Source organism: Arachis ipaensis, chromosome B6, assembly GCF_059453495.1.
Source record: "Arachis ipaensis isolate K30076 ecotype BB chromosome B6, ASM5945349v1, whole genome shotgun sequence".
Taxonomy (NCBI): Eukaryota; Viridiplantae; Streptophyta; class Magnoliopsida; order Fabales; family Fabaceae; genus Arachis; species Arachis ipaensis.
The window spans coordinates 1,798,624-1,819,063 of NC_142441.1; the positions used below are offsets into that span (position 1 = coordinate 1,798,624).

A 20,440-nucleotide genomic window follows, 5' to 3' on the forward strand; every position below is an offset into this window, starting at 1 on the left:
TGTAAAGGTGATGGTGAAATATAAATATCTCCAACATAACACGCTGCATATAACACATTTTCTTTTCAATAAACCATGTTACGTGTACATAAAAAAATTAATAAAATATGTTCAAAAATAAAATATATATTAAAAATAAATTAAGTAACACATATTTATAGATAAATATATATTAATTAATTTTTTATGTGCAGATAATTTAATTTTTAAAGCATTTATCACCTTAACTTTGTGAATCATTGTTTCCCGCAACTAGTGTGTTGTAGATCAAAGATCATGAGTTGAGTTCATCAATTATTATAATGTCAAAAATAATGAATTATTGAGAGCAAGATATTTCAATTTCTCCCTGTAGACCTCATTCTATTTCAGAGCATATCTTTCACTATACAAATTAGTCACATGCTTTAAGGCTTGCCTCATATATTTACATCGAAGTTCATCGTTACCCAAGAGTAAAGATGATAGTCAATGACCATGATATTTCATGAATAAATTACAAACAGCTGCATGAAATATCACAAGTATCATCTTTACCATTGGAAATATAAATACAACATACTTCTCTAACAATCAAATTATCCCCTGCAATGATCCAATATCTACATGTTGATTCAATATTCTCTTTTCCCTTCTTCACCAAGCATCCTGCAATTTTTTCTAGACACGTGCTTCACCACAACCTCATGCATGCAGATTCACAGTCCTTGGGATCGTTTCTTCTCTTTGTAAACCATGTTCATCAAACTAAACTACAATCCCAATTTAGCATTTTTGTTTTGCAATCAAGAGACACTAAACCCAAGGTTATCATTCAACAATAATAGCTGGCTTAAAATCAGAGTTGGCAAGCTTATAACCAGTTTCACCCCTGATTCAACAAACCTCGCATACTCTCATTGGACAACGCCCAGGAAAGTAAATGCCCGCCAGAATCCCCACTCAACAACTGTTTAAGGTCACCAGAGAGGAGAAGGGAAGTAACAGGATGGTTATGAGACTTAAGAACTTTGCGTAAGACCAACCTGTATTCTGGTTCTGCACCTAAAATGGACAATCCAATCCCATCATCATCAGAAGATTTATCAGGGTTATAAGGGACAGAGCGGTGAATCATTTGCCACACCTTGACAGCTCCACTCTGATGGCCTGTTGCGTACCACCCCTTGTCCAACCAATCAGAGAACATACTGCAATTCACAGAGAGAATAGAATCAGATGGCAGTTGCGACGCGTTAATCATTGCCAGACAATCCCCATTGATGCTCCATACTGCTAGAAGAACACCAGCAGCAGTAACAATTTCTCCTGTCAAGTCATTGAGAAAAATTGCAGAAACTGCTGCAGGGAATTCTGGGAGCTGCCGAACAAAGGACAGAGAGCTGAGATCCCATATAATAACAGTGCAGTCATCCGATCCACTCGCTATAAGCATGAAAGGCTGGCTAACTTGAATGCATGTGATTCTGGCTGTGTGAGCAAAAAGTGGCCTCTCCAATATCAAGTGCCGCAGGGCACGTGGCCCAAAGGCACTCATTCTCCAAACGTTAAGCAGGCCATCATCTGCCCCGGTAACAAGAATCTTGCCATCATGGCTTACAGCTGCACACTGAATCTGATTACCCCCATGTAAATTTTCGTGTGTCGAAAGAAGCCTATCTTGATCATAGCTCATGAATCTCAAGCTACGATCAGGGAAACCCCAAGCAATATATGTCGTATATGTCATTGGTTTAAGCAAACTATTAGTTCTTGCTACCATAACTTTATCATTTTGAATAACAATTTGAGTGATAGGAGATGAACTTTTGCGTATCTCCTGTGAAACAAGATAAGTGGAATGTTTAAGGGGATGAGGAGGAAGCTTTCTGTCAGTTCGCCTTTTAACATGGGGCTTGATAAATAGTTGCTTTGGTGTCTGCCCGAAGTGATTAATTTGCGCTAAAATTGAAGCTTTCAATGCAGGATCTTTTACAGAGTCGATGTCCACACTTCCTTCATATGTATAATAATAAAACACATTCACAGATGCCTCCGCAGCCTATTAAATGAACAGGGAAACAATTAAGATATTAGGATTAAGAATACAATAGAAATATTCCAGAAACATAACATGGAGGTGAAATAAAAACATTGAGAATTGACTCTCAGTCACCAGGCCATTTCAGTGTTTCACTTTGGTCATCTTTATTTAAACAGCACAAAAATTTCCACATTTTTTAGCAAAGAATTTAATCAACAAATAAATAAATAACAGGTTAGAAATGACTACAAAACGTTAAAATCACAAATCAAGGCATATGGCTGCACACTTGCATGCAAAACACCGATGCAACCAAAATGCTAATAGTGCACATTAAGACAAAAAGGTATAGTGGATAAAAGAGTGACTTAAAATTAGGCAGAACATGGGATTGTGTTATAATAATGACAACAAAACTTTCTCCGATTACATAAGAATGGCTAAAAGGACCAAACAAAGTGCAAGTGTAAATAATGTGTAGATCAGACTATCATAAAGCATAAATGTTTTTAATAAAGCGTAAAAACATCTTTGTCATGGAAATCCATCAGGTCCATATCCGAGGACTAATCAGATTAGATTCTTCATTTCGTATAAATAGGGGATTAGAGCAAGTGTGTCAGAATGAGAACTAAATGTCAACAATATAACTTCAACAACAACAAAAACAGAATAAAATAAATAACAATGCAACGTGCATGAACACGGAGAAACTAGACCCTCCCAACAAAACAAAACCCCCACCCCCAAACAAAAAAAAAAAACCCCAAAGAACCCACCTTCCCCCTTTGTTTATATCCAAAAATGAGGTCTATCCAATGATGCAAATTTTCTGAGACGTAATCAGATTCAAGAGCTTCCCGATGCTTCACAATGAACTCTCTAGCACTGCCTTTGGCCCATGGAGGCAAGATAATGTCCCCAACCTGAAAGAAAACTATCATGATTAAATTCACTAGTCAAAACATCAGCACTTTGGCGCTCATACTCTTATAAAATACTTGTTATGATTTGGCTTGGATAACCTTCTCGCCAGATTGTTTTTCTCCTAAATCAAGATTGAACCGGTTCTCCAAAAACTCTGGCATGTAGAAAAATTCTGGAATCAATTCCTTCACATCAGATGTGTTTCCCTTTCCAGCAGCACTTAACCAAGTATCCCTTACACTATTGAAAAGACGATCAGCATGGTCAAACTGCCCCCCCTGAAGCTTTTGATTCTCTACACTGAATGGGGGCAGGCGAATAAGATAGAATAGGACAATTCCAGCACTAGAATAATGAGATCCATAGTGAAACTTGGGTATCTCTGGATCATCCCAGCTCTCGTATCTAATATAGAATGAGCACATTAATGTGAGAATGCTTTAATTAGGGTTGCTACACAAATAAGTTTCTTGAAAATGTAAAAGCTTTACAATTTGTATGTCTTATATATGTAATTGCAGGATGATCTCAATTTAATTCTGTTTATGATCATAGATATTTGCTAGCATGCTTTTGGAACTCGGTGAAACAGCTAGCAAATTATTCCTAAGGTAATTTTATACACAATGAACGAGAAATTTCAACACAAGAAAATTATAAGAGCATGTGTAAGGGCCAACCTTTTTCTAAACTCATCTTCACCTTCAGGTGTCTGGCAACCCATTGGTTTATCAAGCCTGCGAAATGATTTTGGGTTGGACAAGTCTAGATTTTCACTCTCATAATCAGCAAGGATCCATGGAAAAACTGGATACTGTGTGAGATCACTATATCCACGTCCTGCCAGGGTGTTGAGATGCATGAGATACTGAAAATTGCTTATTTCTCCACTTTGCCACCTTTTTGAAAAGGACTTAGCCTTGAAAAGACGGCTACCTTCATTGCTTTCTTGTTTTGACAATCCTGAAATAGTCGTGTCCAACCTGACATGATGCAGACAAATCATTTCTTTTCCGTAAAAACAATAAATAAACATATACAAGCATCTAAGTAGATACATGAAAGCAAAGCTTAAAGGTATGGCATAACACCAAATCATCTTTAGAAAGACTAGTGCAGGAGATGTTGCACATTTCATGTCCTCACATTTGAAGCTGACTTGCAAGAATTTTTCAAAATTCTACCCTTTTATTTTAAGTTTTGGTCCTTATTCTTGGGAATGGATAATTGTGTTCTGCTATTCTCCTTGATTTACACACCCAGCGGACAGCATGTGTGCTCTATTTAAAATCCTTTTCTCTATTTGAGCTTAGCCATCGCTCTCCACACCTATAATTTTCTTTTCTTTCCTCTTGGGTTCTTGAATCTGATCAATATCCTTATTACTATTTTTCTAACAGAAATCTCTTCATCCATATTCCATAATGGTTTGAAAAACAAATGAATTATAGTATGCGAAAAGATAAAATAAATAAAATGTGTATTTAAATAATTGCAATATGCTTAAGAGTTTTACAATGCAAGGCATGGGCTACTCAATAGCATCCAATGTAAAATAGGCTTCAATGCTTCAAATGCCAAATGAGCCCAAGAAATCTGAATAAAATACTCTGTAAATTATTCAATCTTTCAACTAACCTAATATTATGCTAAATGAACACACACATACACAGAGGTCATAGATAGTAGATATAAGCAATAATTCCGAAAGGAAAAATATCACCAGCATTTTCTTGATCAACTGGGAAAAAAAATTGATGACAACAGTTTAAAATCTAAAAGAAAATATTTACGGGATTTATCTTACATGCTATTCCGAGGCAAATTCATGGAAACTAGGTTTTTAAATACTTCTTCCCTCTCTTTCTTGTGAAAAACCAAGAGATCATTGCATCCATCCATGCTGAATATTTCAATAGCAACAGGACGAAGCTGGTAATCACGCTTCAACATCTCATGAACACTATCAAGCTTCCACATGCGCCAAGGGTGAGGTAAACTCACATTGCTGTGTACTTTCTCCTTTCCCCATGCACCACCATGGTAGGCCCATGCCCTTCGTCCAACACATGACTTAGCTGTTGTGCTCCGTGACAAATTTGATTTCAATTGGAAATCTGAACTGCCAGTATTGTCTTTCTTAACACCCAAAGCTTGATCAATGACTGAAAGTTCATCTTCACATTTCTTCTCACAGAAGCACCCAGAGTCATCAACAAAGAAATTTTCAATAACATACAAACATAATTCACCTATCAAGAATATACCATCATGTTTGTCAAGTCCTATAACCCGTTCACAGTTATATTTATAGCGTATTTTCTCAAATGGTCCCAGAAAAGGCCTAATTAAGTAATCACCATCATTATGCTGTTCTTTATCATATATATCATCTGGTATCTCAACCACATCAGCTTTCAAGGTAGAAGATTGCATTGCTGATCCGATACCAGATCTTGCTGGTGTTCTTTCTTCTAATGGGACTGATACTACACTAGCCTTGGCACTAATGTCAAGTGCAGAATGGAGGCTAGTTTCATTCATACTGCTAGCTTTGTCATCCATCCACTCATGCCTGTCGGAAACTATGTCATCGGCATTATCCAACTTATTAAAGAAAGGTTCATTGAACAGCTCATTATCCAGACCATTTTGTCTGACCCCATCAGTCAGAAATTGAAAATTAGTTTCAGAATCTGAATCAGACGCCTCGAGGCCATTTTCAATTTGCACTTTAGACAGTTCTGCTTCCTCGATTTCAAACTGTCCACCAAGATCATCTTGAATGGTATCAATTTTTCGTTTGTAGCGCTCAAGTTTTTTTCGCATTCGGTATGGGCCTTCAATAGGACAAAGCTGCCACTGTGGTTCTTCTGCCAATGAGGATTTACTGAGCTGGAATATCCCTCGTTCATGCACAAGTTGATGGAGATGGTACTGCCACTCACTTTCAGCGTGCAGGACCCATCCATACTTGTCTTGCCTTACAATTCTCAATTCAGTAGACATTGCATCACGAACTGCATCCAATGCATACCTTCGCTCCTTTACTTGCTCCCAGTGTCTTAAATCCAGTTTTGAAGCTTCCCGAGATTTTTTCCCTACTTCCCTTTTACGACGACCTTCCATGCTTTTGATTTTCACTCCTGGAAACTTTGCTGACGCAGCAATATACTGCACCCACATTTTTGCAGCACACTGCTCCAACACTTTATTTACAATCTGTTTAGCATTGTGATACCACTCAAAAAATTCTGATGAACCTGTGGTCAATAATTTATCAAAACCTCCATGAAGTACATCAAGGCGCTGTCCTAGACTAGGCTTAACAACAAGCAAGTCTCCTAAGGCAGTCCTCCTATGTGCCAAAAGGTACTTGATCAAATCAACGGCAATATCCTGTACATTCGGTCTTTTATCACCGATAAGAGATATCAAATTCACACATAGACAGCTGTTAAAATCTGTATCAATATTGCATGGACAGAATATAATTCTTCTATTAGCAAACAATAATTGCAAGAATGTGCTGATGTCAATTCCCAAGTCATCTCGAGGAGAAGTAGCAGACATTCTCTTTTTTGTTTCATTTGGTATACCCAAGTGTGAAACGAGTTCATCCTCTCCTATACAAATTAAGAACGATGGAAGGAAGCAATATGATATGATTCGATTAGTGTTCTTAAGAATTGAATGAATATAGGCCTCAAGTTGCTTAGTTCCTCTAGCAATCGATAAGAGTCCCCTTCCCCCAGAAGAAGCTTCAATTCTACCATCTTTGTTTGCCAATTGCAGCATTGACAGCAAGAACTCGAGAGTTTTTAGCACCCCTGAAGGCTGAGGAAAAGCACCCATGTATACACGATCTACTATCATCCAGCACAAAGCATCCAAGTTCGAGGACCAGCGAATCTTATCCAATTTGTTTTCATCTTCTTCGTCATCACGCAGCAATTGCCTTTCAAGGAAGTTCATAAATCTGCTAAGGCACAGGCCCTGGAAGACTAACATAGATTCACCATCAACATTCAAAGGAACACTTTCCAAGATGTTCTCTATGACTTGGGATGCTTTCACCTGCTCTGTCACAAAATCAGAAAGAACTTCAGCAATAAAATCTAAAACAGCTGTTGCTCCTGCAATACATGGACCACCACCATAGCCAGCATCATTTATATCCAAAAGCACCTTTGAGGTAATAGCAAATGAAGCATTGGTGGCAGATGGACCATAAGAACTAGATTTTGGCTCTGAAGATGGATCAAAATACCCAACTGACGTGGAAGATCCAAAAGAAAGTGAGGGTGATAAAACAGATTTTGTTTCATTATGGCTTGCATTTCCCAGCCAGGATGTCAATGCAATAACTCGTGATGAAGAAGGTGTAAGAATTCTAGAGCTGGACCTTTCTGATAAAGCAGGAGAATCAGGTATGGAAAAGGATGCATAACTCTGGCAATCTGTTGAAGATAGAACCTCTAAATTGGACTTGGCACTGCGGAAACTGAACTTGTTCGCACTGAAGGCAGTAGATACTTGATCAGCATTATCACCATCAAAGCTCTGAATACTTTGAACATCTTCATGAATAGATTTATTTGACTCCAGCTCAGATGCAGTAACATTATTCCCTGATATCTCACCAATCATAGAATTTCTTGGTGCAGCTATTTCATTGGAACTAGTACTTAACTGCACAAGAGGAATGCTACCAATTCTAGTGGAGGTATTAACAGACTGATCCTGCTCGAGAGGTAAGCTAGAAAATGTATTCTGTGAACTGCAAGTATCATCACCTTCGTTCGTTGTTTTCTCTTCTGACACCGCAGAGAGTTCCTTTGCCATTTTAACAGCATGTGCAGCCCTGTAAGTCATAAAAGATTTGGTTCAATATAAAAGAATCTACTTTCAGTTGGACAGTGATAACAGCGACACAAACTTACAAAAGTCAATAAGTAGTTAATCAGAATATGATTACAGTCCACAGGTAGGAAATTGAACAGATGTAACCGAAGAACAATAGAACAGACCCAAAAGAAGATAAAGGAAAATTCATCTCAGAACTAACCTCGCACAAGAAAAATATAAGTCAATGCTGCTTTCTAGAAACTCGGCACGTCTACAAACAGCAGTAAAGGGGCGACACATCTTGGCAAGATCAACCATAAACCGAAGAACTGAAGTTGCAGCTGCAGGGGCTGATGCCTCTCCACCAATAAGGCGAGCAGCATATGTCTTGTGCATCAGAGCTTCCCCCTGAAGCTCACCAGCCGTGTCTGCATTTCCTTCCACAAGCTCAGCTACAAGGGAAAGATCCCCTGTTTGATGAGCAAGCATTGACTGCATGCTTATTCTATCAAAAGTAGATTTTGCCATAGCAATTGCACAGTCCAATAATTCAATGAATTTTAGTTCTGCGTGATCTCCATCATGTGGGATAAGAGCATGAAAGTCCAACATGCGGACCTCTGGTAACCTAGGATAAACTGGCTTGCCAAATATCAAACAGAAGAGAATATAATAGATGTCTGGAGAATCATAGAAACTTCGAAGCACCCGAGCCAATCCTTGATAACCTCCGCTGGTACGAAATTTAAGTGAAAATGTCGGAGAGGAAGTAAGGCAGACACCAAGTAGAGTCATAACCCATCTCATACTTGTGGGATGAAGTGCTTCATCAAGAAAATAAGTAATTAACTTAGAAGAAACAAGCTTATGCCACTGCTCAAGCAAATCTTCTGATTTTATAGTCACTTGTAGATCAATTAGCATTTCTAGCAACATATTTCTGACAATTACATGTTTCCCCATTGACTCTCTCATAATTGGAAGCCGTGGAGCCAAACCAGGTGGATCAAATGTCATAATGACAAATCTAACCACATTTTCAAGTTCAGAAGATAGAAAACCATCTTCTAAAATCACCCCAAGCAATTCAACCAACTTCTCTAGGACAGGAACTTCAACATCACCCCTTTGTAAAGTCACTAGTAAATGCTGAACGAGGTTCATTTGTCGCAAAATGGTAAGATTATGATTTTTGTACCAGTGCATGCACACTAAATGTTCAATAAATCCCAGTATTGAAATCTGGATTGAAACTGGGGCTGCTACCCATAATGTCCAATCTAACAAGACATGTTCAACCATGTCTACATTTGACAAGACAAGGCAATTTGAAGTTTCAACAACAATATCAACATTTTCCAGCTCTGAAATATGACTAAATGAATCCTTCTGTACAGAAAAATCATCCAAGTCTCCATCAGATCCAACTGAAGAATTATCGTCTAACTTTGATAAATAATGTTCCTCAAGATTGTTTTCCTGTAGAGAGGCAGTAGGAGACACTTTCGACTGAGTATTTTCCAACTTCTTTGGTTCAGAGAATGAAGCTTCACAAGCAGCAACCTGAAAGAATATCTCTAGACATTTTATGTCAAATAATGACATCCTACGATGTAGAAAAAGAGCAAGCAAATGGTATCCCCTATATGTTTGCATGTCCTTTAGATTTTGAGGGTTTTGATGAAGTGCACAGGCAAGCAATGTAAGGGCCATATGAAGCATATCTCTAGTTTCTGCAGCTTCAACAAGTGCAAGAACTAGTGACATCCCACCAAGAGGGCGAATTGTCTCCCCAATAACCTTTTGCTTGCATATATAAATGTCTCCATAGAGACGTCCAAAGCGTGGAATACCTGCAACCTCAAAAACGACAATAAAAATATTGAAAAGACAGCTCTAATAGGAGAAAGAAAAGAAAAGAAATATGCAACAGTTTCTACTTTTAGTTACCTCCAATAGGAGAAGCAGCTGCAGACACAGGATCAACCAGATTGAGCATTGAAAAATTACCCAACGATCGAATAAATTCTGTAGAAGTTCCATCAAATGCAAAAATAAGTTTCTTTCCTGAGAGTTGCAGAGAAAGGTTTCCAAGTCTATCCAGATCCCAGACAATTCCACTCCCATCAGCCTGCAAATCTCCCTGCTTGCTAGTAGCATCATGTCTCTGCCCATTAGTAGCCAAAGTCAAATCCGCATCTAAAGACTCCAAGATGGCCATACTACCACCTCCACAGGCCTGGTTAGGTACAAACTGCAGAAGATTTGTGTCCTGAAAGAGACCCCTATAGCCTCTACCAAGTATGTACATAAAACAAATACATCCAGGTGTAAGCACTTCCTCAAAAAGATAGCAAGAGCGTAATTTCCACATCAAGTTACTAACACTAGCATTACCAACTGAAGTCCCAATAGTGACTTGCAATGGTTTACCCACTGGAGATGGTGAATATCCTAATTTCTCAGTGTGTTTTAGCTTTCCATTCAGATATACACATGCAACACTAGCTTGGAAGAGCCCAGCAAGAGCATTTGGCTTGCTATGGATGACTGCAAGGTGATGCCATCTTCCTTCTTCAAATTCTATACAAGAAAATGAAAAGAAGCAAGAATTACTTGTTGCAAGAGTTAAAACACCATCCTCCTGGAGATAAAGTTGAGCATAGGTTGTATTTTCATTGTTAGCATCACAAACAGAAAAAATCCTTAACATATGCCGCTCGTGCAATCCATTAGAGCCAGATCGCTTCTTTGAAGGGACCGGTTTTGAAAGGTCCGTGTCTTTTGATTGTGATTTCAATAGGTTCCGAAACTGGAGCCAACAAACAAAGGAATAACCCGCAGCAGGAGGCCATAATCTTTCACCCAGGGAAACCTTAATGGCAGCATGCCCAACCTTGTTCATGTTCATCTCCACAAATGGTGCTAGAGAAACATTCTCAGAGGCCATATCTTCCATCAGAATTAATTTCTCCATTGTTTCAGTTATGGGACCTGCATTTTTTGGCCTCATTTGCAGAACATATCGCACAAGCATACGTAGTTCAGAAGCAGATAGCCTAATTAACAAAAATTATGCCTCATTGACATTTAAACAAGGGAGCACATTAAAAGCATTACAACTCTTATATTACAGTAATTGAATATGAACGTTACCTGTAGGAACCAAGTACTTCCACTATCTTTAATGCATAAGAAAGAAATGGAGACGAATGCGTAAGATAAGGGTAAATGGTCTCCAGCAAAATTTCCAAACAACCTATAGATATCAGAAAAAAACGTGGAAGAAACACCACTATACAATCATGGAGAATTGTAAACTAAAAGTTTAAGAAATTTGCATACCTATAGAGGTAAGGTTTTCCTGATTGAAGAGACTGGCACGAGCAAGCTTTTCAATTAACTCTAACATTTTTAACTGAATTGTGGGAGTAAAGAGTAACAATGATCGAATCAAAACTCTAATACCACCGGCATTGTAAACTCGCTCTTTATCAGGATTAATGGGACCCGATGGAGTCATTAGTAGATTATGAGACAACCCATTGTCAATATCATTTGATTTTGTGAAACCCTCAGATGTCCAGAATGGTGGAATCAGTATTTCAAGTGCAAGTTCCAACATTAACTGAATGACTTGTTTCTCATGCTCCATACAAATTAAGCCAGACTCAGAAAGAAGATCTAAGAAAGTCTGTGAAGATAAAACAGCATGCAACTTCATCCTATTTACAGCATTGTCAGATACACCAGCAGCTACAAGACGCAAGAGATATGCAAGTGCCTTAATGTAAACATTCAATTTTGAATGGTCCAATTCCACACCCTCACATTGGATGGCATGAAGTGTGGTAAGCAAAAGAGAAAATCCAGAAGCTTCTCCAAAAACCTTTTGAGCAGAGTGATTAACTCCAAGCATTCGCCACAAAGCTCCCATAGTGTCACATTTTGCATCAAGGGAAAGTCGGTATTGGGACCCTGAAGCACTGGTCACCATTCCACTTTTTAGAATTTCAACCAACTCACCTAATTCTTCAGGATGAGCCTGGTGTATAAGTTATGAACAGATAGTCATCATAGCTATATCAAATTAAGAAAAAAAACAATTTAATAGTACAATAATGTTGTAGGCATGATTCATCCTGAGACTTTTAAGACATCCAATTCATTTTCTTATCTGATTATAGCACTTATAGCAAGATTGTTGATGTCAAACCCTAGCCGAATTTTCAAATCAGAAATATTGGCAAGAAACAAAAACGTAAAAACAAAAATTGCCAGGAAACCTGTGAAATATCTTCAATTATGAGACAAGACAGTGTCCTGAGGACCCCTGGACGATGTAGATCAGACACCAGGAAAGGAAGTATGACAGTCACACCATTAGCTGAGCGAAATGAAGCTTGATTAGCCTCAGATTTCTTCAATAAAGATACCATGCAGTCCCAGGCAACAGCCACTGTAGCCTCAGCTTCAAAAATAGGGAACTTTGCAGCACCAGACTCCTTAAACTTGGGTGAAGTGATAACATCCTGACTGTCCAGAGAATTTTGGAGGCTACTAGAGCTATTTTCCTTTTCGAACAGATTGGTTTTAGTACGCTGTTGATGGGGACCAAAAGTCTTGTGTTGCTTCAAATCATCTAATAGAACTTCCAATACACCAACTTCACGCAGAACTTTCTTATACTGTTGATCAAAGGACAAGAGTTTTACAAAGAAAGAAAGTATTGTCTGCTTCAATTCTGATGTTATTGGTTGCTGAAATAAACAGCAAAGTGAAAGCAACTCTTGCTCAGGAACACAATTTACAACAGTCACAGCATACTCAAGAATTTTCAAGATTATCTCTTGCAAAGAGGAAGGAAAATCAGCCATATTAAGGATTAAAAGGGGAACAGTTCGCAATTGCTGACACAATTTATAGTTTTCTATATGGCCTGAAAAAATCTTAAACAATCTATGTAATACTTCGGCCTGCAGTTCCTGGCTATTAGCTTTGAGCAAAATCTCTTGTAGTGTCTGGACTGCTTCAAGATCCTTAATTTTACCATCATCCTTCTCCCATAGTTCATCTCCAGGCCAATCATAAGATAATGCATTGCTTCTGCTACGACTACTACCCTTGGTTTGAAAAGATTTAAAGCCCTTGCCTCCATAAGAATGTGGAGACTCATTTGGCCCTGTTTGAGCTAGCGTAACAAGAACATCTAGCAACCTAGATAATGTGGGTGAAAGGCATTGAACTGACTGAAGGGAGGAATTTTCTTGTTCACAGAAACTTTCTCCTGTGCTACCTTGGAACCCATCTGAAGGAATATCTTCATCATTAGACATATTAGAATTAGAAGAATAAAGGTGTTGACTATTTGTCATGTTCGAAACAGTTAGTGCAAATTGAACAAGGAACTGATATCCATGGGCATCATAAACATCCTCCTGCAGTCTGACACCACCAGCCTCTGCAAATAAAATATAAGGTATCAGAACTAGCCACATGCAATTCATATTGGGGTGGCTAAACAAGTAAACATAAAGCCTTGACAACTTAAACCAGATTTTAGCCCATGATAATTGCTACTAATACATCTATGGAAACCCCAGTCATTCTGTTTCTTTCTTCTTCTTCTTTTTTTCTTTTCGTCTTTTTTTGTGAAACATATTAAAATGGAAAACCAAAAATATGAACAGTAAATTACCAGGTCTATACGACAATGCCACACATGCAAGTAACAAATCAACAATGCCCATGGTATATGCAGAATCACCACTACGAGGATCAAATTCTTTCACAGCCAATAAAAGAATTTCTATCTGCTTGGAGGAAAGATAAATGACAAGATATTACTATCAATAAAGTAATCATCAACAATATAAGCCATTATCAATATTGTATTAGTATCATGCTAGAACAATGATATTGTACTTAAACCCCCTTTTGGCATAAAATTGATATTTCTTAAACACTTCAAACACTAATTTTAATGAGCAAAAAGAGCATCATAGCATCATCAGCCAACACAATCAATGAGACAATATATTTCAGACTCTACACCAAAGCTAGCCTCCCTTGGCAAGTATGAATCATTTATTTTGGATTTTTGCTACTATATTTGGCTTTTTATTTTCCTTTTGTTTCTATTTTTGTGCAGGATGGATCACCACCACCAATGTCCACTAATTGGGTCATCCACATGGATCAATAGAAGCAATTCCTTTCATATTAAGATTTCAAGAGAAAGTAGCCACAAGGGCACCCATGTAGCAGTAATCAAATCCCAGAAATACACCAACGCCAGCCAAGAGCCAGAAAGCACAAAAGCTTCTGTTCTGGGAAAATAAAATAATGTACCATTTCAAATGAGCCCATCATTCTCCTTAGAATTGGCTTATGCAAGTACTGGGGGGAAGTTGGAAACATTGCAAAAAAATAAAACAGTGCTCATAGTTACTAGTGGGATAACCCTCTTCTACTTACAAAAGAAAGTTGATTGAAAGCTAGCAATTATACCAGATGATGCTCTCGGATGTACTTGGCTGTGCTTCCATTGTCATTATCCAGAAGAAGACCAAGTATCTAAAATTATACAAGCAACAACATGAATATGCCACAAACAAAACCAGATCAAACTACAATATTCATAAAACATTTTTGAAGCACCTGCATAGCATGTCTATGAAGTTGAATACAATGCAATGGAAGAAGTCCTTCCTTGTAGCGAGAGAAAACTATCAAAGACCCATTGGACACCATTTGAAAAAGCAACAGAAGTGAGTCATCCTCAATCAAATTCTGTGCTGCTGATGGATGGCTTGCTAGTGCCTTCATGATGTGCACAACACTTCCCTCTACCTGCATAAGTAAAATAGTTTGAATGGGAAATATTTACAAAATAGCTTGAAAGTAAATAGTTGAACCCACTTCATGGAAAAGAGTACAAGACACTGGCTGTTGTTGCTGATGCAAAAATGACGTGCACAAGTATAACCCCCTGAGGACCCCTATTATTCACAAATAAATCAAGCTTTTCCAAAAAGGTTTGGGCTAAGGATATATAGAGACACAGATTATGAGATAACAGCAATAGGAACTTAAAATCTTTAATCAAATTTCATCACATAATTTATCAAAAGTCTTCACAGCTAAGGTTGTCACCAACAGAGTAAGAAAATATTCCATTTCCAAGCCTCAAGCAGCAGGCATGCAATGCAATGAACACGCGGACAAACAAACATAAACGTATGCATAGCAGGGAGAGAAAGGAACCTCAAGCTGGCGAACTTGCCCAACCTCGCCACTATCACATTTTTGCAACTCTGATGGCCCTTCAGCATTTGATTGTTGAAAGGGTATATCAGGGTCTAAAAAAGTGCTGAGAATATGAACAAGAGAGCAGAATATCCCGGAGTCGAGCAAAGATTGCTTGTCAAGAGGCTGAAAAAATATATATATACAGGTTAACACTGCTGCTTAGTTCTTGTAACGAAAAATACATTCTACAATAACCAGAACACTGAAAGATGGTCACATATATATATATATATATATAATCATTAAAACTTGACAGATTTCAAAGTCATTGTTAATGGCAAAGCAGTCATCACTGTTGGGAATAATCAAATTTTTAAAATTTTAATTTAAATACTGTCTGCTTTTTCTTTGAGCAAAACTTTTGATTCCCCTCATTTAGCTGAATGAGTCGACACTCTTCACAACAGGGAATAAAAGTAATCTGTGGCTTTTTAAATAGCCATTTCTAAAGTAAATCATTAATTATTAAAGCATGACAACCCAAGATCTCCTTTCACCAATATTAACAAAAGCTGAGAATTTCATCAAAGCACAAAATAAGCATCAATTGAAAACAAACATGCATGGTTTCTGTCAAAATTTTGAGAAGCATACCCCAGAAACTAGGATTTCCAATGCAGACAATAAATTTGCTCCAGTGCTAATGTCCTTCTGCACATAAGGGTAGCATAGTGAATTTTAAAATAAATAATTAACTAAAGAAAAGGGCCACAATATTTCAAGCAACATCTAAGTCAAACCTTTGTGGCTTCAGAGAAATACTTTAAAACTTGAGTAACATCTAGAGATCTTTTTCTACTGCTGACTTTTAGCTTTTCTATATCTGTTACAAATGCTCTTCCAACAACAAAAGAGAATATATGGGCTTCAACTAACCTGTGCACCAACAACATCAAAAATCAGTTATCACACTCCAATCATGAAAATCTATAAGAAATTTTTAGATTCCAAAAGCATTGCAAATATATATATATAGGCAGGAAATATATTATCAGAAAGTTTTTCTCAAGATCATTGGAGAAAGAAATAGGAAACCACAAATAAACTCTTAAGTACTCAAATTTATCTTTGTAATATTATATATTTAAATTTACTCATAAAAGAATGCAAATGTAAATACTTCATCTTCTCCAACAGCAACAACAACATAACAAACTTCGTAGTTAAGCCCGTCTAGTATCTTATTGTTTAAGTTATGTCGATCAAATATAAGCCTTTTCACGTTCATCAATGCTTACATATGTACAGCTAAAAGCATAAGTAGCATTACTGTACCATGCACCAGAAGAGGGAAAACTAACAGTAATATGAGCTTCCAGTTAAACATTTTATGTGTGCAGTGTGCCTAACACAAACTCATAGTAACTAGCAACTCATCACAAGTTACCCTACCGCAAATAAAATAAGGCAGGTATAATACAGGAATACAATGAAGCAAAAAAGAAAATGTTTTGTTACCTTGTAAGTAAATGAGCTAAGTTAGAATGCTGCTTTACTAGTCTACAAAAGATATCTACACAAGAATTCAAGGCGGCTTCCTTTTTCTGCAAGTAAACGAGGAAGGATTAGCAACTCATCATTTACCGTAACATATAATACTAGATGAAATATCCACTAAACCATCGGAGAAACTAGACAAGGACAAGTAAGAACCTTCTCAGAGCTGGATGACCGAAATGCATCCCAAGATCTCTTGAATTCCAATTCCAGTTCATGCCTTTCCCTGATTTGAAGGTTGAAAGATCATGATCACAAGTACACCACAATCAATGATTGGAACTCATTGAAAATATAGCCCAAAAAAAAAGAAAAGAAAAAGCAGGACCTGATCTAAACTCTGTCTAGACTACTACATGATCATAAAATTTTACATCTTTGTAAGCATCAAGCAATGCACGGATTTGTTAAGTTAATAATTGGCGCATTTAAATTAAACTTAAAGCATTTGGTGAAGTCTTATGCTCGAATATCAAAATTTACAGGCGGATCCACAAAGCAGATGTAGCTAAGCTTCGATAACTGAAAGAGTAAAAACCCTACTTGCAAAAATAAAGCAGTGCAAAAACTTTGATATTACTAGCATTTGAAAGGGAAAACCTGAAAAGTAGCTAAACAGTCGCTGACATTGAAAAATAGGAACGACGAGAATTGAAAGGAAATGGAATGAGTGAATGAGAAGAGAGAAGAAAAGGTGAATGAACCTGGAAGCAGGAGATGAAGAGGAAGAAGAAGAGGCATTGGCATCGCGAAAAGTAGGGGAAGAAGCGGAGGAAGAAGAATGAAGTGGCGGTTGTTGAGTGAGACCAACCCTGTCTTTGATGTCCTTAAGCAATGTCACCCATTTCATCCTCGTCTTCCCCCAATTTTTTCAGATTATGCATGAAAATGCATCGATGACAATGGTGGCATCAATTAATCATAGAAGAAAGATCTAATTCTTAAATTAGTTTCTTTTTTTTTTCTTTTCAGGTTTTCAAGATTCGTATTTGATGTTCGTGTGTTTCTCTGGAAAAGAAGAAAGAAAGAAAATGAATTGAGAAATGAGAGAATGAGAGAAAGGGTTTGTTTGTGTTTTCTTCTGCCTGCGACTCTGCGTCTTACGTGATTGATTATTTTGGAACTTGTTTCTTCCTCCGTAATCTGCCGCGGAAAATAACATTATTATACTTTATGACTATGTTAGTTATAACTTAATTAACATTAATTAATTTATGATCACTTTTCACACACGTCAGCATCGAATCTAGATTCTACTTTCTTAAGATTTTGTTAATGTTAATAACAAAAAGTTAGAGAATATAATAGAGATTCGCGTGTAGTAACTTTTATGTGAAATTTATAATTAAAAATTATTAATTTTATATAAAAATAATATATAATTTTATTTTAAGTTATTATTTTTTTAATATTTCGAATAAAATTGACATATAATATATGTATTGTTGCTATTAGAAGGCTTTACACAAATAAATATATAATATATATTTAACTAGTGAGGCTACATAATTAATAATTTTGTTGTTAAGAGAATAATTAGAATAAAATTAGATCAATTAGTATTATTTGTATTTATATAACATATTTATATATTAATTTTAAGATTTTATGCTTTTATTACTTTGATTTTACTAGTAACTATATATATCCCTTGTATATTGTATTTTTTCTCATACTCAATAATACACTCTTTAGATTACTCTCTCAGTCTCTTGTTTCTAACATGGTATCAAGAGTTTAGGTTTTTTTTTTTTGTCCAGAAACAATTGGTTTCTAACTCTTTTATTTTGCTTCATCGGCAGTACTTTGTCCTCAGTTTTAGACTTCTTCCCAACGCCATCCCCGCCTTCTCCTCGTTGCAAGCTTTCTAATGCCACCGGAAACATAGCCGGACTCCACCAAACGTGCCGCCACGCGCCGCTCGAAGTTGCCTATCCGCGTGCAGAAGTTCTCCTTCCAGACGCCTCCAACGCCATTGGATCAACGTCCAGATCAACGGCTCTGCGTCTACCACGTGTCAGGCAGAATCTCCCCGACTCGTGCTCGACCCGCGTGCCCGACTCGATCTGCTTCGCTACCCGTGTCCGTGTGGCACCGCCCGCCCTGTCAGCACTGACGTGTTCTCCGCAACCAACCACGCAGCGCCACGTGTCCTCTCCTACTGACGCGGCAGTTGACATGCCATCCGACGTTGCAACTGACGTGGCAAGCTATGGGACCTTCCCTAAGATTTTTTGGTGAGTTCTTTTCAATTCTGCACTCCGATTTCTCATTTTCTACTCCGAAATTGCTGTTTTCTCTCCTCTCTTTGATCCATGTGTCTACTATTATGGAAAAGTTATATGTTTTTGCTGCCACAGACAAAAAGGGTAAATTCTGTCGAAACTATAACCGTTTCGGACACTTCTTCTCGAACTGTCCATCTGTTAAATGTCGCACATGCCACCAAAAAGGTCATATTAGCTACCATTGTTCACAGCTGTTCTGCCATTATTGCAAGCTCTCAGGACATTTGATTACTACCTGTCCTACTCGCCCACCACCTTCTGATCAACTCAAGTATCATTCTCGTCCCACCTTCTCTAAGATTGTGATTCCTTCTGCTATTGCTACTACTACTGAATCTACAACCTCTGCTCCTTTTAACCCGTCTCCTGTCTCTATCTAATATTGCGTCTCTTCTTCATCATCTTCTCTCCCTTTCTGGTAATACCCCTGCTGTTTTTTCGACCCCTCCAGGAAATTCTAAATGGTATTTTGACTCGGGTTACTTTAATCACATGTCTTTGTTGCGTAATCTTTTCTCGTCTCTGTCTACCACTACAAATGCACTTTTCTGTCAATACTGCTAATGGTTCCTTCTTGCACGCAACACACAAGGGTTCTATCTCCCAGTCGACTCTTAATCTTCCTGATACTTATTATATTCCCAAATTAAACTTTAATCTTATTTCTGTTGTTCAACTTGTTGATCTGGGTTTTGATGTCACTTTTCCCATTTCTGGTTGTCGTGTATAGGATCGTCGGATGGGACAAATCATCGGGACTGGACGTAAGGTCGGAAGGTTGTTTGAACTCGAGAATCTTCATATTCCTCCTGTGCCAAATATCTATGCTGCTTCTTCTCTATCTACCCTTCACTTATGGCATCAACATCTTGCCCACAGTTCCTTAGGAAAATTGCGTCCTCTTGTGTCTCAGGGTGTTTTTGGTCAGGTTCCTAATGAATCTTTTGATTGCATTTCTTGTCAAATTGCCAAAATAACATGCTTTATCTTTTCACAATAAGTCCCCTCTTGCTTGCTCTCCTTTTGATCTTATACACTCTGGTATTTTGGGCGCCGCTCCCACTGCTTCTATTGGCGAAGCTCGATACTTTGTCGTCTTTATTGATGATTATTCACATTTTACTTGGGTTTATTTGATGACTAATCGCCATGAGTTACCTCAGATTTATATTAACTTTGCCACTATGATTAAAACTCAGTTTTCCAAGGTCGTTAAGGTTTTTCAACGCGATAATGCTATGGAATACCGTGATTCCAAACTTCTAACCTTTATTGCATAACAGGGTACTTTGTCTGAGTTTTCTTGTCCTGGTATGTCTCAACAAAATGGCTGGGCTGAATGCAAACACCGTCACATTCTTGACTCTGTTCGTGCAATGATTCTTTCTTCTTCGTGTCCTGAGCGTACTTGCGGTGAAGCTGTTTTTACTTTTGTCCATGTTATCAATAGACTCTCTTCTTCTGTTCTTTGAGCATCTTTATCATACCTCCTCAGATTATAGTTCTCTTCGAGTTTTCGGTTGTATCTGTTTTGTTCTTCTTCAGT

At 37.6% G+C, this 20,440-nt stretch overlaps 1 protein-coding gene across 3 annotated transcripts; it reads right to left on the minus strand.

Annotated features, from left to right (window-relative positions):
- Positions 1–332: 332 nt before the first annotated feature.
- Positions 333–17,756, minus strand: LOC107645212 (protein SPIRRIG-like). Of its 3 annotated transcripts, none has more exons than XM_016349187.3 (19): positions 17,311–17,756; positions 16,763–16,832; positions 16,568–16,653; positions 15,850–15,985; positions 15,704–15,757; positions 15,065–15,232; positions 14,459–14,650; positions 14,309–14,374; positions 13,497–13,611; positions 12,085–13,259; positions 11,144–11,843; positions 10,955–11,057; positions 9,749–10,857; positions 8,019–9,651; positions 4,758–7,814; positions 3,631–3,933; positions 3,049–3,355; positions 2,803–2,949; positions 333–2,041 (listed from the first exon to the last, which is right to left on the minus strand). In XM_016349187.3, exons 1-19 carry the CDS (start codon positions 17,454–17,456, stop codon positions 866–868), a joined length of 10,743 nt encoding a protein of 3,580 aa, XP_016204673.1. In that variant the 5' UTR covers positions 17,457–17,756; the 3' UTR covers positions 333–865. The 3 variants fall into 3 exon arrangements, 2 of the variants coding, with proteins under 2 accessions (XP_016204673.1, XP_016204672.1); XM_016349186.3 differs by having other exon boundaries at positions 15,704–15,760; positions 17,311–17,744; XR_015885928.1 differs by lacking the exon at positions 3,049–3,355 and having other exon boundaries at positions 15,704–15,760; positions 17,311–17,744.
- Between the last annotated feature and the right edge of the window lie 2,684 nt (positions 17,757–20,440).